We start from the raw sequence: 15448 nt of genomic DNA on the forward strand, positions 1-15448 counted from the left end.
CTCTTCTTGCTTCCTATGTACCTCCATCCCCCCTATAAAAACCCCTTCTTCTAGCAAAAGGAAGGAAAGTGAGAACCTTCTAATTAACTCCACAAAGACAGCAACCAAATGATGATGCAAGAAAATAGCTGTTCAAAAAGACTTTGATTTCATTTTGTGATCTGTGTTAAACTGCCTCATTTTCAGTGCAGGTGACCCGACCCCTCCTCCCCAGGAGACAAGAATGGAAAGTGGAGGTCTTTTGTGAAATCTCAGCCTCCCCCAAGGCCCCAGGGAAACGCTACACAGTTCTGAGAGTTGACAGGAATCCTGGCAAAGACTAAGGTGGGTGGGAGGCAGTGACAAGTGGGTCGGCAGACACCAGTCAGGAAGCTGGGGGTGGGAGAACCCCGTCCTCGGTCCTGCTCAGCTTCGGGGCTGCCATGTGCATGATGGTGAAGGGAAGTTCCCCCCGACCTTGAAGCACCCCTTAGCTGGGCATGGCTTTGATTCCACTCAGGTGAGAGAGGATCAGGAAGCTGTTGTGAGCTGGCTGCTTCATAAGGTGCTGCTGCTGGTGCCCCGGAGTCCAACGCCACGGACAAACTGCTCCAGCAGGCCACCGATGGCACCAGAGGGACTGGGGGCTGCTGCGCGGAGCCCCACTGTGCTGCTATACGCAGCCAAGAAGGCTGAGCGCACCTCCTGTAGCCGGGTCTCCCGTTCACTCAGGGCTGTAAGTCTGTGGGGAGGGAGGGAAAGAGAGAATTAATGCATTATCCAGGGGCAGGATCCATCATCCTCATCCTTACGCCCCACTGCCTGTCCTTCTGCATTCGCCAGTACAAGGCCAGCATCTGCCCCTGGCCATGCGGCCTTGTGGTTCAGGCCCCTGAACCACCCCTGAAATGTTCAGTCCTGTTCCCATCTTCAACTCTCCCTCAGGCTGCTGTTCCTACCTGGAGAGGCCAGAGCCCTCACCATTAGTCGCTGCAGTCCCCAGGGAAACGTCTAGGAAGGGGCTGGCTTTTCCAGCAGGATTTCCGTTCTGATTCTATCTGCTTTTCCTTTCTTGGCCTCTACACGCACTTATCACAAGTCAAGAAGGGTAACAAAAAGTGTGAATTTCACATGAGGTTATCTGATAACCTGAAGGGTCATTCATAGAAAAGGGCTGAGGTACCAACCACACACAACCTCTGGACTCAAAGTTATAAAGTCTAGGGGCAGGAGAGATGGAATTAGGGAAAAAGTCACAGACCTACATGAGATGAGCCCTCACGTTCCTATCCACCTAAGCACCAAGACCAGCCCTGAACACCAACTCCCTCCAAAATTTCCCCTAAGAGACCAATGCCTGGGTAATTCCTCCTGTGAATCTGTCAGAAGCCGCAGCAATATCCCCAATTCCCAAGCCCAAATGACCTGTACCTGGGGCCTGCGGAGCCCATGGAAGTGTGAGGATAAATGACAGTCCAGGGCTTAAGTATGGAGACAGCAGACCCAGGAAAAGCAGACTGGTGGGAGTGGGGGGGTGTGTATGTGTGACAGAGAGAGAAATACCAGCAATAGCAGAAGTAGCAGCAGGTTCTAGGGCAAAGAAAAGTCAAGTAACTGTAGCGGCAGCACAAAGAAATGAGGCTGATCCTGGACTCCTGCAATACCATGAACAACTCCCAAGTCTCTCTTGGCATGTGGGGGAGATTCGTGGCCCTAGATCTTCTTTACTTCCTAATTAGTTTTCACATAGGCTGGAGACCATGTGTGCCTCTTTAGCTTTCCCTTAGAGCATATAACCAGGAGAAATTCAGATTAGTAGTTCATATTCACAGGGACTATCTGAAGGTCCATATGTGTGCATTCTCACTGCCCCTATTTTGGGATGCAGAAAGGGGAAAGATCACAACCTCTTTTAGAAACAAGATACCTGGAGCCCAGAGAGGATATGTGATCCGCTTGAGGACACAAGGTGGGCAGAGCTACTACAGTGTCATTCCCTCTCAAGACAGGAGCTAGTAGGCTCATAGTAGTCAAGGGTTCAACCCCAAGACAGAACTTGTAAACCTAACAGCTGGGATTTGGATTCGATTTCTCTCAGACACCCAAGCCAAAGCACTGAACCCACATACTATGTGATCTCCCCAGTTATCAACCCTGAGCCCATGCCCACCCTGCAATCTCAGAGGCCATGGGATCATGGAGAACCTAGCCCTCCTCTGGGAACCACCCAGAACCTGAGGAATGGCTAGGGACACAGAGAACTACCTAAGGCATTAATTACAGGATCCAGGGCTGAAGCTGCCCATTTCAGTGGCTAATGCCAGATAAGTGAGGGTGCTATTATGCAGGGGCAGAGATGTCAGCTTCCTCCAGCTCCTAGGCTCTTTGGCTTCAATAGCAAGAGCCTACGGAAACACGAAGAGAACTATGTCTTTAATTTTTCTAAGAGATCTTATTTCTGGCTTAAGGGAGTGGCTATAGAGAAAGCTGTGCCAAGCCCTAGAGGCCTTTGAAGTCCTTGGGCTACTCCTGAGCTGCAGGGCCAGGGCTTGCGAGGACCATCCGGGAATCCCAAGGTCTGGCCCCTGCCTGCCCTAGGCAGAATCCGTCTCAGCTCCCAAAGGCAACCTGCCTCCAACCTGTCAGTACTGGAGGGTATGAGCTGATCCTGAAGGTGGTGACGACCACCCAGCACCTGAAGTTCATTCAGCCCATATCGGGGGCAGTAGTGGGTGGGTAGTTGAAGGCCGTCAGGCAGCCACAGTCAGATCCTGCTCCCCAGGCCACCGGAGGCTCCCTGCCATCTGACATCTGTGAAACAGCAGAGCAGGCAGGGGGCAGGGCAGCCTGAGAAGCAGCTGCTCAAGTAGATGCACTGCTTGAGTTGGAGGCCCAGTACTGGAGCCTTGGAGGGAGAGGAGTTTATAGGCGTGGGCTTTAGTATTCCCGTCCAATTTTCTTTCCTGACCAGAGGCAAAAGCAGATGACAAAAGGGGGCAGGGAACAGCAAGGAACCCTCGGTTCCGCTTGGGAGCACAGCCCTTGGGCTAACCCAGCTCCATTCTGGCTCTGTCTCCACCATACACCTACCTTCACTACCCCACTGTTCCGCTTTCAAAGGATTCTCATGTCAGGCAAAGCCTTGGACCGAAATAGCATCCTCTATAGTTAGAGTCCAGCCAGCTTTCCCTAAGGGTGTGCCCCAAGACATCCATGGATGGGTTTCAGAGGCTGGGGAGAGTGAACACATTCTAGCACCCTTCCTGAGCAGCCCGTCAGCCCCCTTCACACCTCAGGGTGCAGGACCAGAGAGGTATACTTAGCGGAGACATTCAGGAGGGGCAGGGAGCCCAGGCCAGCTCCCTTAGGCCAGCTGCCACCTCATTCCTGGCCAGCACTCGACTGCTTGCCAGCTTCTCACACAGGCAGGGGAAGGGGCATCCTGTCTTCTCAAGCAAGACACTTACAGACAATTGTTAGGGAGCTCATCCGGGAAGCTGAAAGGGAGAGAGGAGTCTGTGTGCAGGACAGCCCGTTCCTGAATACTGCCACAGCCTGTTACCATCTGCCAGCTGCCAAAGTCTGTGGAGAGAGAGGATCCGGGCAGGGGATGGTCCACTGATCTGGGGCAAAGAGGAGAGAGAGGGGAGATGATGTAGTCAGTCATATGCCTGACAGGGGAGGTCCTGGAAGAGTCGGGGTTGGGGTAGGGCTATGGTGGCCCTGGGACCTGGCCACAGGGGCCTAGTGGAAGAGCATCTGCAGAGTCAACTTTTGCACTTTCTCCCAAAGTGCAAAAACTGCTGCACAGCTTATGACCAAGAAAGAAGAGTCAAGACCATAAGAGAGGCTTAATTGTGAGGACAATACTTCATGCAAAGATTTACAGGAGCAAAAGAACAAGAGCAAAGCATGGTGACAAAGGTGAGCAAGCAACCAAAGCCGGGGATCAGGGCGTGCCTGCTCTGCCTGACAAAACAAGTAAAATCTGAACAGCACCACAAGGAGGGGAGCAAGACTGAAGGCTCCAGGAGCCAGGATCACCTCACTCTCCTGGCATGAAGACTGGCAGGATGGGCAATGCAGAGCCCAGGGTCACTGAGGTCCTATCAAAGAGATGAGAGAACGAGTCTCCTGGGGATGGTGGATGTGGTGACCTAGATTGAAAAGGAGGGTACGGGTGCCCTGAGCCCCACCCTCTTCCTCTGCAATGCCTTCCAGGAGCCAAAGTTTGTATTCACAAGCATCAACCCAGCAAACTCACTGTATGCCCAGAGGGGAGGGATGAATCTGGTAGCCAACTTGACAGCTTCATCAGACCTTTTTCAAATAGAGGTTTGCATGGTGTGGGGAAAGGAAAGCTGCACTAGGAATATACCACTGCCACCAGCTCCCCACTCACGGCCAAGCCTTCTCTGCTGTCTCTGGACAGTGGCCCAGCCAGTGGGGGTGGGGGAGGAGGGGAGGAGCCGGGGAAACATCAAACAAGGCCCTTCCATCAGTGACACCAGGTCCCTGTCCCCAGAGGTATATCATCTTTGATGCCTGACCCTTTATCCTTTAATTCAAGAACAGCAGCAGGTGTTCCTGAGGGACCCAGAAACAGAGCAGAAGCATGAATCGTGGTATAGGGGGTGGGGAACTGACAAATGAACTGACCTTGGCCCACCCAGCTGGCTGGTGTCAAGGGCTCCTAGACTGAGGTGACAGTCCCCTTGGGTCCCCAGGCCAGCTTTATCCGCAAGCAGTGGCCAAACTGAGTGCAGCTCTGGCCAGCGCTACATCTCTGCTGATCCTAAACTGTCTCCATCTTAGAGGCAGGGAAATGGCAGCCTAGGCAAGGGAAGACACTTGCCCAAGGATCCACCACAATTACTGAGTGCAAGAAGAGATTTTTATTTTTTAGAGCTAAGCTTGATTACAGATTTGCCATACAACAGAATCACCTTGAGACCAGGGAAAACAGATGGCTGTCCACATTAACGCTGCCATGATGGAATCTCCTGCAACACAGCGACTTGCCATATTCCTTGCTCCTGGCCTACCCCGAAGGTGTGTGACAACAGGGCATGGATGAGGACAGGATGGGCCGCTTGGCGGAAGCCCTGGCGATGACAGAGCAGGCTCCCTTCTTCCCAGGCAGAGATGCTTGGTGGCCAGATGCTCTATCTTTGGTGATCCTTAACTGTTTATAAATCAAACAGCTGACTACACATAAGAGCAAGCTGCAGGCCAGTCTGGGGCCGGTCCTGTGTCTTCTCTGGGTCATGCTGGGGTCTCATGTTGGTGCAACCCCTCTTGAGGTCAGCCTGGCTCCACATACCTCATCTATTGCTCCAAGCTTAAGATGGACATTCTTTTCCAGTTTTTGGGAAAACAATCGTTAAACAACCAAGTGTTGAGGGAACGAAAGTAATGTGAAGTAGAGGCGGCTGGGGAGGATGAGGGACTTCTAGAACAGGGAACATGGGGGTTTCCATGTTCCTAACCCCACTCCCCAGGGCTATCAGTGACTCACATTTCCAATGGGAAAAAGACAGCCAGGTAGAATGTGGTTACAGACAGGTTCCCAGCAAGGGCTCCTGGTCTTCTAGGCTGTGTTCCCTGTACTTGCCCTGCCCAGCAGCAGCAGCACCAGGCAAGAGCCATGCTTGAAGCAGTCAGGGGACAGCTGTGGCATGAAGTAGACAGCATAAATAGCAACAGGACGCATGATCCCAGGGGTCACAAAGTAATCTCAGCAAGCAGCCAACCATCTTCTGCATTTTTTTCAAGAGTTGAATACACAGGCTCCAAATGAACCTTTTTATCTGAGGCTCTTGTCAAAGAAAGGGTTGCAAAGTAACATAACCACTGAGTTCCTGGGTTTGAGAGCAAGGAGCTGTACAAAGCACAGAGGTGCTGGTAAGTGCCAATTTAAATCAGCTGGCGAGAGGGGACACCCTAAAGATGACAGGAAACAGTCACCAGAAGGAAGAAACTGCACCTGCCAAGTGAAAGGAGGGAAAACCTTCAAGTTAGCCCCAGTGCACAGGTAACGCAAGAAGCTTTAATAAGCCCCATGCCCTTCTTCCCTACACCTGAACTCAAGTACACACACAGCATCCACCTCCACCCATCTACCTACAGGACTGGAGGGGACATTGGGCCAAGCCATCCTTAAACTGGAAAATGGTCGAGCTGACAGTGCTTCCAAGGTCACCTCACTTAAACCCAAACTTATGAAGACAAAGATCACTATTCCTACTTTAATGATGGGATGAAAAAAATGAGCTCAGAAGGGAAGTGTTCGACCTCAGTGGCAGCTAGGACAAGATTTATCAGATTTGAAAGATCATCAAGTTTCCCCCAGCCTGGACTTTAAGCATTGCTCTGTGTGTCTGTGTGTGTGAACCAGGGACCTCTGCATTCATGCAGCAGCCCAAGGAAAAGTTTTTTGAGGCTCCAAGTTTTCTCTTATCCATCTCAGTCTCAAGCTGGTAATGCCTTAACGCTCCTCATCACTCATCCCTGGTCTGGACCTGTAGCCCCAAGTGCTGCTGCTGCTGTGTTGCTTCAGTCGTGTCCGACTCTGTGCGACCCCACAGATGGCAGCCCACCAGGCTCCCCCGTCCCCGGGATTCTCCAGGCAAGAACACTGGAGTGGGTTGCCATTTCCTTCTCCAATGCATGGAAGTGAAAAGTGAAAGTGAAGTCGCTCAGTCGTGTCCGCCTCTTAGCGACCCCATGGACTGCAGCCTACCAGGCTCCTCCGTCCATGGGATTTGCCAGGCAAGAGTACTGGAGTGGGGTGCCATTGCCTTCTCCGTAGCCCCAAGTGAGAACTCATCAAACATGGGACAGGAACCCTATGTGTCATAGAAAGCACCCTGGTTTTCCTGCCTCATTAAACACAGCCCAGGACACAGCACATTGCTTGTAACAACAAGTAGTCAGTAGGTGGGGAAGGGTGGGGGAGGAGCCGCTATCTGGGCAGCAGAGTTGGTGCCTATGTTGTCACTCAGCTATTCAACCAGGCTGCTGGATGTCCCTCAGACAAGTTCATCTGCTCTTCAGGCAGCTTGGCCTCCAGCTGGGCTCAGCGATAGCATCCTCCCACTCCAGGCATGTACAATGCTAGCAATCCCCAGCCCCCAATGTCTGACCCTGGAGCAGAGACCAAGACCATACAGAGAGGGGCACCTTACTGATCAGGCCTCAGGGAGGCGTCCTGCCTCTTCCCAGCCCAGCCCTGCAGATGATGAGAGATTTCACAGTGGTCCAGAAACACAACTCAGAAGCTACTGTAGTGACAACTAAGGACACAAAAGGGCCACCAGTCTTGCCAGTCAGGGGTATGGGGTTGGAATTGGATAAGAACCAGCACCCCACAGAACCTTCTTTCTAACCCGACACCTATTTCGTAACTTTGCACAAAGCTCCCCCAATTTTTTTGCCAGATGCTGCTGCTGCTAAGTTGCTTCAGTCATGTCCAACTCTGTGCGACCCCATAGACGGCAGCCCACCAGGCTCCCCCGTCCCTGGGATTCTCCAGGCAAGAACACTAGAGTGGGTTGCCATTTTCTTCCCCAATGCATGAAAGTGAAAAGTGAAAGTGAAGTCGCCCAGTCGTGTCCGACTCTTCACGACCCCATGGACTGCAGCCCACAAGGCTCCTCCATCCATGGGATTTTCCAGGCGACAGTCCTGGAGTGGGGTGCCATTGCCTTCTTTGCCAGCAGTCCCACCTTAAACGAGATATGCTAATATGGACATGGTGGGGGGTGGGTGGGGAGGAGAGGGTGGGATGAACTGAGAGAGTTAACACTGAAACACAGACATTACCATATGTAAAATAGGTAGCTAGTGGCAAGCTGCTGTATCACACAGGGAGCTCAGCCCAGTGTACACTTACGGCTGATTCACACATGGTAGTATGGGAGAAACCAACACAACACTGTAATTATCCTCCAATTAAAAATAAAAAAAATTTTTAATTAAAAAAAAAAAAAAAGAGATACACTGGTAGAATTTAGGACTCTGCAGCATATGAAACCCAGAGAATTCATATTATTAGGGGAATTTTGGCTGTCACACATAGCTTTCCACACAGTTCCTCCTGCTGCATTAAAAAGCTGATTGGTTATTGTTTCCTAAGAGTAGCAGGAAAGCTAATGACAGAATCCCTCAGGCACTTTAAGATAAGAAGGACTAAATTAATTTTAATGTTAATGGAGATACATAATTATAATTAGAATGCTCTAAATCAGAATCTAGTCTTTCAAAACCCCTGGCAAACAAGCATCCAATCTGGAACCCTGTCTCCTAGCCAGCCTATAGCCAGTCCAGCCTGGCTACAAGCAAGCACTGACAGAACAGCCCAGCAGAGCCATCAGAAACCACACAGCAGTCCACCCCATGCCTCTCCAAGGCCTTGTGCCCCATCTTGGTCCAGTTATTCCAGCCTCCTCCACCAGGCCCCCGCTCACATGGTCCCAAGTTCAGAAGGACACTCCCAATCCTCCTCAGCCTTGTGGACCATCCTGGACCAGCCATAGCATTTGAGCCCAGTGCAGGTGGAAAACCACTGGGGAGACAGAGGGAAATGATCACAAAATTGGAATGAATGTCAGGAAGAAGAAAATGATTAAGAGCTAAGGTGAGTGGTGGGGTGCTGCCTCAGTAAGGGAGCCCTAACAATTGGACACTTAAGACCAGGAGGACCCAGGAGACGAGGGGCATCTTCTGGTTTCCTTCCCGGTTGTCCAGCAGTGTTGCACAGGCAGGAAAGGAGGGACGGTGAACAGGAGCTCCAGCCGCAAGAGCGAGGGCCACGCGGTGCCCCAGCAGCCCCACAGCAGCCGAGGAAAGCTGACATGGACATGGGGTGGCACCGAGGATGTGCGCGAGCACAGCTAGGGGCTTATCTGCTGGGTGCCACCTCTGCTCAGCTGCCTCCACCAACCCGTGGGGACAGAGGGGTTGTGGCCTTTGCTTACCAGACTCAGCTACAGCACTGGCAGACATGGCAGTGCTCGGAATTGAAGGGCTCACCTTCAAGTGACCCCTCTGGACAGTGCAGCTCCTACTCGCCTAGAGCTGACCCACTCAGCCTGCGAGGGGAGGGCGCTCTTCCCCACCTTCCTCCATTGCCTGTCTTTGCCCAGAAAGGGAAAACCAGAGGATGGCGAAGGAAGGAGATTTTCCAAAGTTTCAGGTCTTTCCTTATAAGTTTGCCACCTTTGGGCTCAGTTTCCTCTTTGGTAACATGTCTGCTACAAGGAGACCTGAAATTCTGGAAAATCTGACAGAGCTGGACTTGAATCTAGAGTGGACTTTAACACTTATGATCTTTCTGCTAAAGGTCTTTTCTCCCTGGCATTTGTTAAGGACCTCTTCAGTCACACACTGCTTTGTTCTTTCCAGAAGGACTAGACATTCTCAAGGCGTTAGAAAACAAAATAAATCACAGGATTTCTTCCCTGGCTGTATGACTTGGAAGGTATGAGGTCAGTGAGGAAATCCTTTCCCCAAATGCCAGGCCATCCCTCAATCCTAAACCTGCCCGGTGCTCAGCTTTCATCTCACCAGAGAAATATGATTTCTGCAGCACATTCCAGGCCCACCTGTCCGTCCTGGCTGAGCTGCTCTCCTACCGGGTGTACAGTCTTGTGAGGTTTACCCCAGCCACACACATCTAGCCTGACTCCCTACTGGCCATTCTCTTCCATGCCTCACCAATTCAGACAAGGAATGGGAGAACCAGAAGCAACTCCAGAGGATCCAGCTCCATCTCTTTAATCAGAATGTGGCATTCACAGGGGCTGAGACCTGGCAAAGGCAGCAGGTGGTGGCAGCCCCGACTCCCTGCCCATCACATCACAACTGCTCCACCTTCTCGACTCCACATCGGCCAGCGCTCCAGGAAGGAGGGCTCTCAGACTGCTCTGTGAACCTGCTTTCACTCTGTACCTCCAAACAGTGGGTGAGCCTGCAAGTCTGTTGATCCCCTCTGGTCTCCTGGATATACCACCTACCAGGCCGCGTGCCCTGGAATCCCAAGCTCCAGCCTTATCAAGAGGGAAGGACTTTGGAGCTCCTCACCTGGGCTTGGGGACCTCCAGGGGACTGCTACCCATCCTGAAAAAGTTGTCAGAATGGTTCGAGGACGAGGAGCTGGAGGACTTGGCTTCTACCAGTCCCTGGTGGGGAGGCAGGCGGTCCTCGGAGGGCTGTGGCCGGTTCCAGAGCATGCTCTGTGGAGAGGAGGAGTGGCTCTTCCTCCTGTGGTGGGAAGACAGGGCTGCTGGTGAAGGGCCACCTCAGGCCCACCCTCTGCTCACCTGAGCTGAGTCTCTGGGCCCAGTTTTTACTTCCACCAGAAAAATGCCACATGGGAGTGGGCACACTCACCACTCCCCTGGGCTTGGCCATAGGCAGCGAGAGCTGGGTCTTCACAGAGGGACTATGGCGTTCAAACACACTGACCTACTGGCCTCAGTGCACATGCTGGGCAACAGATTCTGAACTAACAGTTTTAAGGACTGCCCCTCCCTCCAAATGTTGTAGAAAATCTCAAGCCCTTTGTCCAGGGAGAAAAGTCATCTGATTCTCAAAGGAGCTGACCCTCAAACGAGCTCCCAGCTGCAACCATCATTTCGTACTCAGTACTTTTTTCTTTTTCTAAGCTTGGCCCCACCTCCCTGGCAATCGATACAAGGGAGTGCCCCCATGAAGTCCCTTTAACACCCTCCCCTCACCCCACCTTGTCTGCCCAGCCCTGCAGCTTCTTCCTTTGTCCCACAGGGAGCACTGGCCCTTGATGCTCTTGGGCCAGCATGGCAGCATCCCTCCCCAACCAGATGGCTGGCCTCTGAGGCCCAGTAGAGACAGCAGGGCAGGTAGCTGAGCTCTTAGACCTACTGTTGGGGCCCCTTTGTTCCTGGGGCTCCCTGGAGCTGAAGCCCTGGCTCCCAGCTGTTAGCAAGCTCAGTTCCAGCCTGGCCCTCACCAAGCTGCCTGAGTCTGTGCTCCTGCAGGGACCAGCTCCACGGTCTCATAGGTGAAGCTCCCGGCGGCTCCTGGGGAGCTCTCCGTGACTAGAGAGAAGTCACTGCCAAGGCTGGTGGTGCTGCCACGGTCCTTCCGCCCTGAAAAGAGGCCAGGACCATCAGTCAGCATATTATCTTCTATGAGGGATTCCCCACCTCTTCTACACCATACAACTGGAGAGAGAAGTTCCTAGAACAAACAATCTCTATGTGGTCCATACTCAGAAAGATGCACAGAGAAGTCTGCCGGGGCCCATGACTCACTCAGCATGCAGATATCTTCCACGGTGAAGCCTGCATCCCGAGCTGGCAAACTCTTCCTCCTATAAACAGAAGCCAGAACAGTGAGCTCCAGATTGGACTGGGGGTATTCTTTGTCTCCCACTATGCTGCCCACCTGGAAAAGAAGCTCCAACTCAGTGGAAACTCATGGAGACAGGTCCTACCTAGCCTGCTGCAAAAGGCCAAGGCCCACTTCAGGGAGGCCAGCAAAGCCCGCTTCCTGCCCGTCAGCATGGTCCCTCAGAGGTCAAGTCTGGCTCAACACATTAGGGGCCTGGATTTGGAAGGTGAGGAAACACGGCACAGACACCAATTCTCACAGGAGCAATCACCAGGCCAAGACCCCTATGTGTGTCAAACTGGGAGCAGACTGCTCTGTGGTGGGGGGCTGCACAGACATACCTCTGCAGCAACTCAGGGAGGAGAACTTTGGCCTTGGAGGTGGTGGAAGGGCAGTTTTGGGGTCTCCCCATCCCTTCCCTCCAGCAATGTGCCCTGCACCCCAGTCACAAGATAAGCCTCTTCACCCTCTGCTGCTGCTGCTGCTGCTAAGTCACTTCAGTCGTGTCCAACTTTGTGCGACCCCATAGACGGCAGCACACCAGGCTTCCCCGTCCCTGGGATTCTTCAGGCAAGAACACTGGAGTGGGTTGCCATTTCCTTCTCCAATGCATGAAAGTGAAAAGTGAAAGTGAAGTCGCTCCGTCGTGTCTGACCCTTAGCATGGACTGCAGCCTACCAGGCTCCTCTGTCCATGGGATTTTCCAGGCAAGAGTACTGGAGTGGGGTGCCATTTCACCCTCTGGCCCTCTCCAATTACCCCTATCTGCCCTCAGAGGGAAGGCAGGGATGGAAGGCCAGCCTGCCCAGCATGCAGGGAGGCAGGGTGGGGAGAAGACAGCAAGCGAGACCACCTGCCCTAGCACAGCCCCTCCCAGTGCACCTGCCTTCCAGCAAGAGCAGGTCTCTCCTTACCTCTGTGTCTTCAGAGCAGAGAACTCTTCAGAGATGATATGCTTCAAAAAATTGAAGCAGAAGAAAAAAATCTAAGAAACAGACCAAAAATCAGCACACATGAGAAGATAGTCTTCCCCAGGGAGAAGGATCTAGGTGGCTAGACTCCCAGGAGAGGGCAGCCAATGACCCTGGTCACCCCTGCCAGACAGCAGCCCCGCTCTGGGGACCCTGTCAGATATTCTGGTGTGGAAGAAGAATGGGTGCCAGAGAGGGCGTAGCAGTTCAGGCAGGCATGCCGGGGCTGGGCAAGGAAGGAAAGGACTATGTTTCCTTCCTTAGAACGCAAGAGGGTAAGCCAGGGATGTTTCAAACCATCTTCAAGTTCAACACATGTGTTCTCAAGCTACTGAAAACGATGAAGATAACAGTCACTTCTCCCCCTCAGTCTCTCCTGAGAACACCATGGAGAGAGGGTCACAGGTAAGGACAGCTGGGAGAGAGAGGATCTGGAGGCAAGACACAGCAGGAACACCACAGAAGGGTAAGGAATCAGATTTCATAGGGGAAATACCCAGATACAGTGTGGTTCAGACCCACAGACTGCACTGCTCAGAGATCAGGGTCAGTATGAAGTCTGAGACAGGCCAAGGCAAGGGGAGGCCCTGAATTCTGGCCCCACATCCACATCCTCGTCTCTGTGGGCAAACGCTCTTTCCTTCCAGCCAGCACACACGTCCATCAGGCCTCTGCGAAATGCACACAATGCTCTGTCTCTGCAGTGATTCTGAAAGGTGTGGTCCATCCACCCCTCACTTGGGAGAAACACCTACAGAGTATCCCAGAGCCTGGTAAGATTTCCTCAAAAAGAGGAGGGAGAGCGCCAAGGTCAGTCCAGTTTGAAAACTTGGTTACAAAATTTCTTTTTTTTGGCTTGTGGGATTTTAGTTCCCTGACCAAGGATTGAACCTGGGCCCTCAGCAATGAAGGCATGGAGTCCTGAACACAGAGTTCTAACCACTGGACTGCCAGGGAATTCCCTGTTAGATACAACGAAACAGATGTCTTCATTACAGACTTTTCAGATTTTAATATGCTAATGTGCTCGGAGAATCTCAAAGGCAAAGGAAGGGTATAGAATGCTGTTTAACAGGTCCTAGCCTTTTGCATGTTTTTAAAGTTTCGGTATCTTGAGTGTGTGAAGTGGGAGGGAGGGAAGGGGGGAATAAGAGAAAAGCCCACCTTCTGCCCGCCCTCCCGGCTGAGGAGACCCTCTTGTTTATACTGAGACATGGCCAGGGTTTGAATCCAGAACCCACTGGGCTCAGCTGCATCTCCCACCCAGTCTCTGAGGTGAAACCTGGCCTGCCTTGGGGGGTGGGGGACAGCATGGCAGTGGGTGGGCAGTAGGTCCTGGGGCATCGGCACCTGGCAAGTCTCAAAACGAGAGGCTGCAAAGGGACTGTGTGTGCAGCTTTCCGTGCCAAAGTCACCGCCTCTGACAGAGTTCGCGGAGGCCTCTGAGGAACAGGCTTATGAGCTCTGCAGTTCTGGCAGATGCGATAAGTGCTCAGAAGAGATTTGCAAGGGGAGAGGAGCAGCTGAGAGGGAGGAACAAAAGAAGAAGGCATAAGATAAGATCCCAGAAAGAGGCAGCCTCAGGAAGGGAGGAGGATGCTTCAGGAAAATGGGGGGTGGGGGTGTGGAGAAAGAGACAGCACTGCGTGCAACTCCCACGCTGGGCATCTGGACTTGTTCTCCTTGTGAGGCAGCAGGATGGACACCAGGAGACTCAAGGTTAATCACACTTTCCAAGATCACCCAGGTATAAGTGGCACGACTAGGGTTCACACTTAAGTCTGACTCTAGGTCTGCGTGTAGGGAAAATAGGCTGAAAAAAGAATAACAAGGCGAAGGCTACAAAAAGGATGCTGTGTGGACAGGGCAGAGAGGAGGAAGGAGGGACAGTGCCCAGACAGGAAGGGGACCCAGGGCCCCTGACTGGGCCTGGGCCAGTGGTGAGGGGCAGGCAGGCCTCTGCCTGCACGGACAGCCCTAGGGCTTGAAGTCACCGAGTGGGTGTGATGAGGACAGAGGACAGGGAAGAGCTTCTGGGTTTCAGCTGTAAGGGTGAGGGGCACAGGAACGACTTGTAAATTGCTTCCAAAGCTGAGTGCAGAAAACAAGGTCAGCCGTAAAAAGGATGGCAGAGAAAGAGGGGAGGAGGACCGACACAGGAAGGTCACAGGTAAGTGTCCTTCCTGAGAGAGCGGGGGACTAAGGTGCAGCATGGGGGGCTGCTGGGCTGGATTTCTTCCTGCCACGCTGCCCAGCCCCAGCACACACCAGGCAAAGAACTGCCCCCAAAGTGTGGACACCAAACAGACCGTCATCCTGTCCCTCTTGGGAGTACAGGAGCCAGAGCTTGCGGAGCCCTGACACGTGCTCGCGGACTGTGAGCAGTACCCACCTCCTCTCCTTTGCTGAGTCGATCTACCAACATGTGCCTGAAACAAGAAGGCAAGGAAGTCAAAGCCAGCAGTGCGCAGGCAGGAGAACGGGGAGAGCCCATGGCACCGGCCCCACAGCCTCGGGGGGCCTGACCAGCGCCTCCTGTCTTCCCAAGGGGGTGGGACTGTCTTCACCTTCAACCCTGTCACAGGAGCCCCCACACCCGTGCACACACTTGGTTCTGAGGCACTGCCCACACCCCACGGCCTGCTGTCCGTCCCCCGAAGGCTCACCCAAAGAGGAACCAGTCGTAGGCCACTGTGAGGTAGAGGATCTCAGCGGGCTTCAGGGACGCGTGGATGAGCCCGTCCTGGAAGAGACGTGTACAGATCAGAGAGAGGCCCCCTCCTGGCCTCAGGGGCTGAACCACACCCATAGAACCCCGACAACCAGGCTGCCCCACAGCCCAGGAACAGGGTCAAACTTTACAACTTCTGCTCTGGACACCTGAAGTCCCTCATGCCAAATCCTCTCTGCTTCTGGAGACAGGCTCAGCGCTCCCCAAGGGTAGACCCTGTAAGGGCCTCTGAAGGCTCCCTGACCCCCAGCCCAGCCCATGTGTACTCACAGCCCACAAGGAAAGGCGCAGGAGAGAGATGAAGAGGGGGGTCCGGTCCCAGCCTGAGATACAGTGTACCAGCAGCCCGCTGTCGTCTACGCAGCAACACAGGACAGGTGGCCCAGGAGAAAAG

At 53.2% G+C, this 15448-nt stretch overlaps 1 protein-coding gene across 7 annotated transcripts in view; it reads right to left on the reverse strand.

Moving 5' to 3' along the window:
* Positions 1-125: 125 nt before the first annotated feature.
* The window catches only part of MTMR14 (myotubularin related protein 14), a 44638-nt gene continuing 29315 nt past the window's right edge, over positions 126-15448 (reverse strand). For 2 of the 7 annotated variants that reach the window (XM_006070741.4, XM_006070740.4), the window contains 9 exons: positions 15325-15410; positions 14990-15066; positions 14716-14752; positions 12267-12337; positions 11274-11332; positions 10970-11108; positions 10063-10242; positions 3447-3602; positions 126-721 (listed from right to left, as the gene is read on the reverse strand). In XM_006070741.4, coding sequence (XP_006070803.1) covers positions 538-721; positions 3447-3602; positions 10063-10242; positions 10970-11108; positions 11274-11332; positions 12267-12337; positions 14716-14752; positions 14990-15066; positions 15325-15410 — 989 coding nt within the window. In that variant the 3' untranslated portion in view covers positions 126-537. Of the gene's footprint in view, positions 722-3446; positions 3603-4858; positions 5966-7932; positions 8546-10062; positions 10243-10969; positions 11109-11273; positions 11333-12266; positions 12338-14715; positions 14753-14989; positions 15067-15324; positions 15411-15448 lie in introns of those variants that run through there. The other 5 variants (XM_025272828.3, XM_006070743.4, XM_006070742.4 and 2 more) reach the window with 5 other exon arrangements.

Source organism: Bubalus bubalis, chromosome 21 (genome assembly GCF_019923935.1).
Source record: "Bubalus bubalis isolate 160015118507 breed Murrah chromosome 21, NDDB_SH_1, whole genome shotgun sequence".
NCBI classification, from domain to species: Eukaryota; Metazoa; Chordata; class Mammalia; order Artiodactyla; family Bovidae; genus Bubalus; species Bubalus bubalis.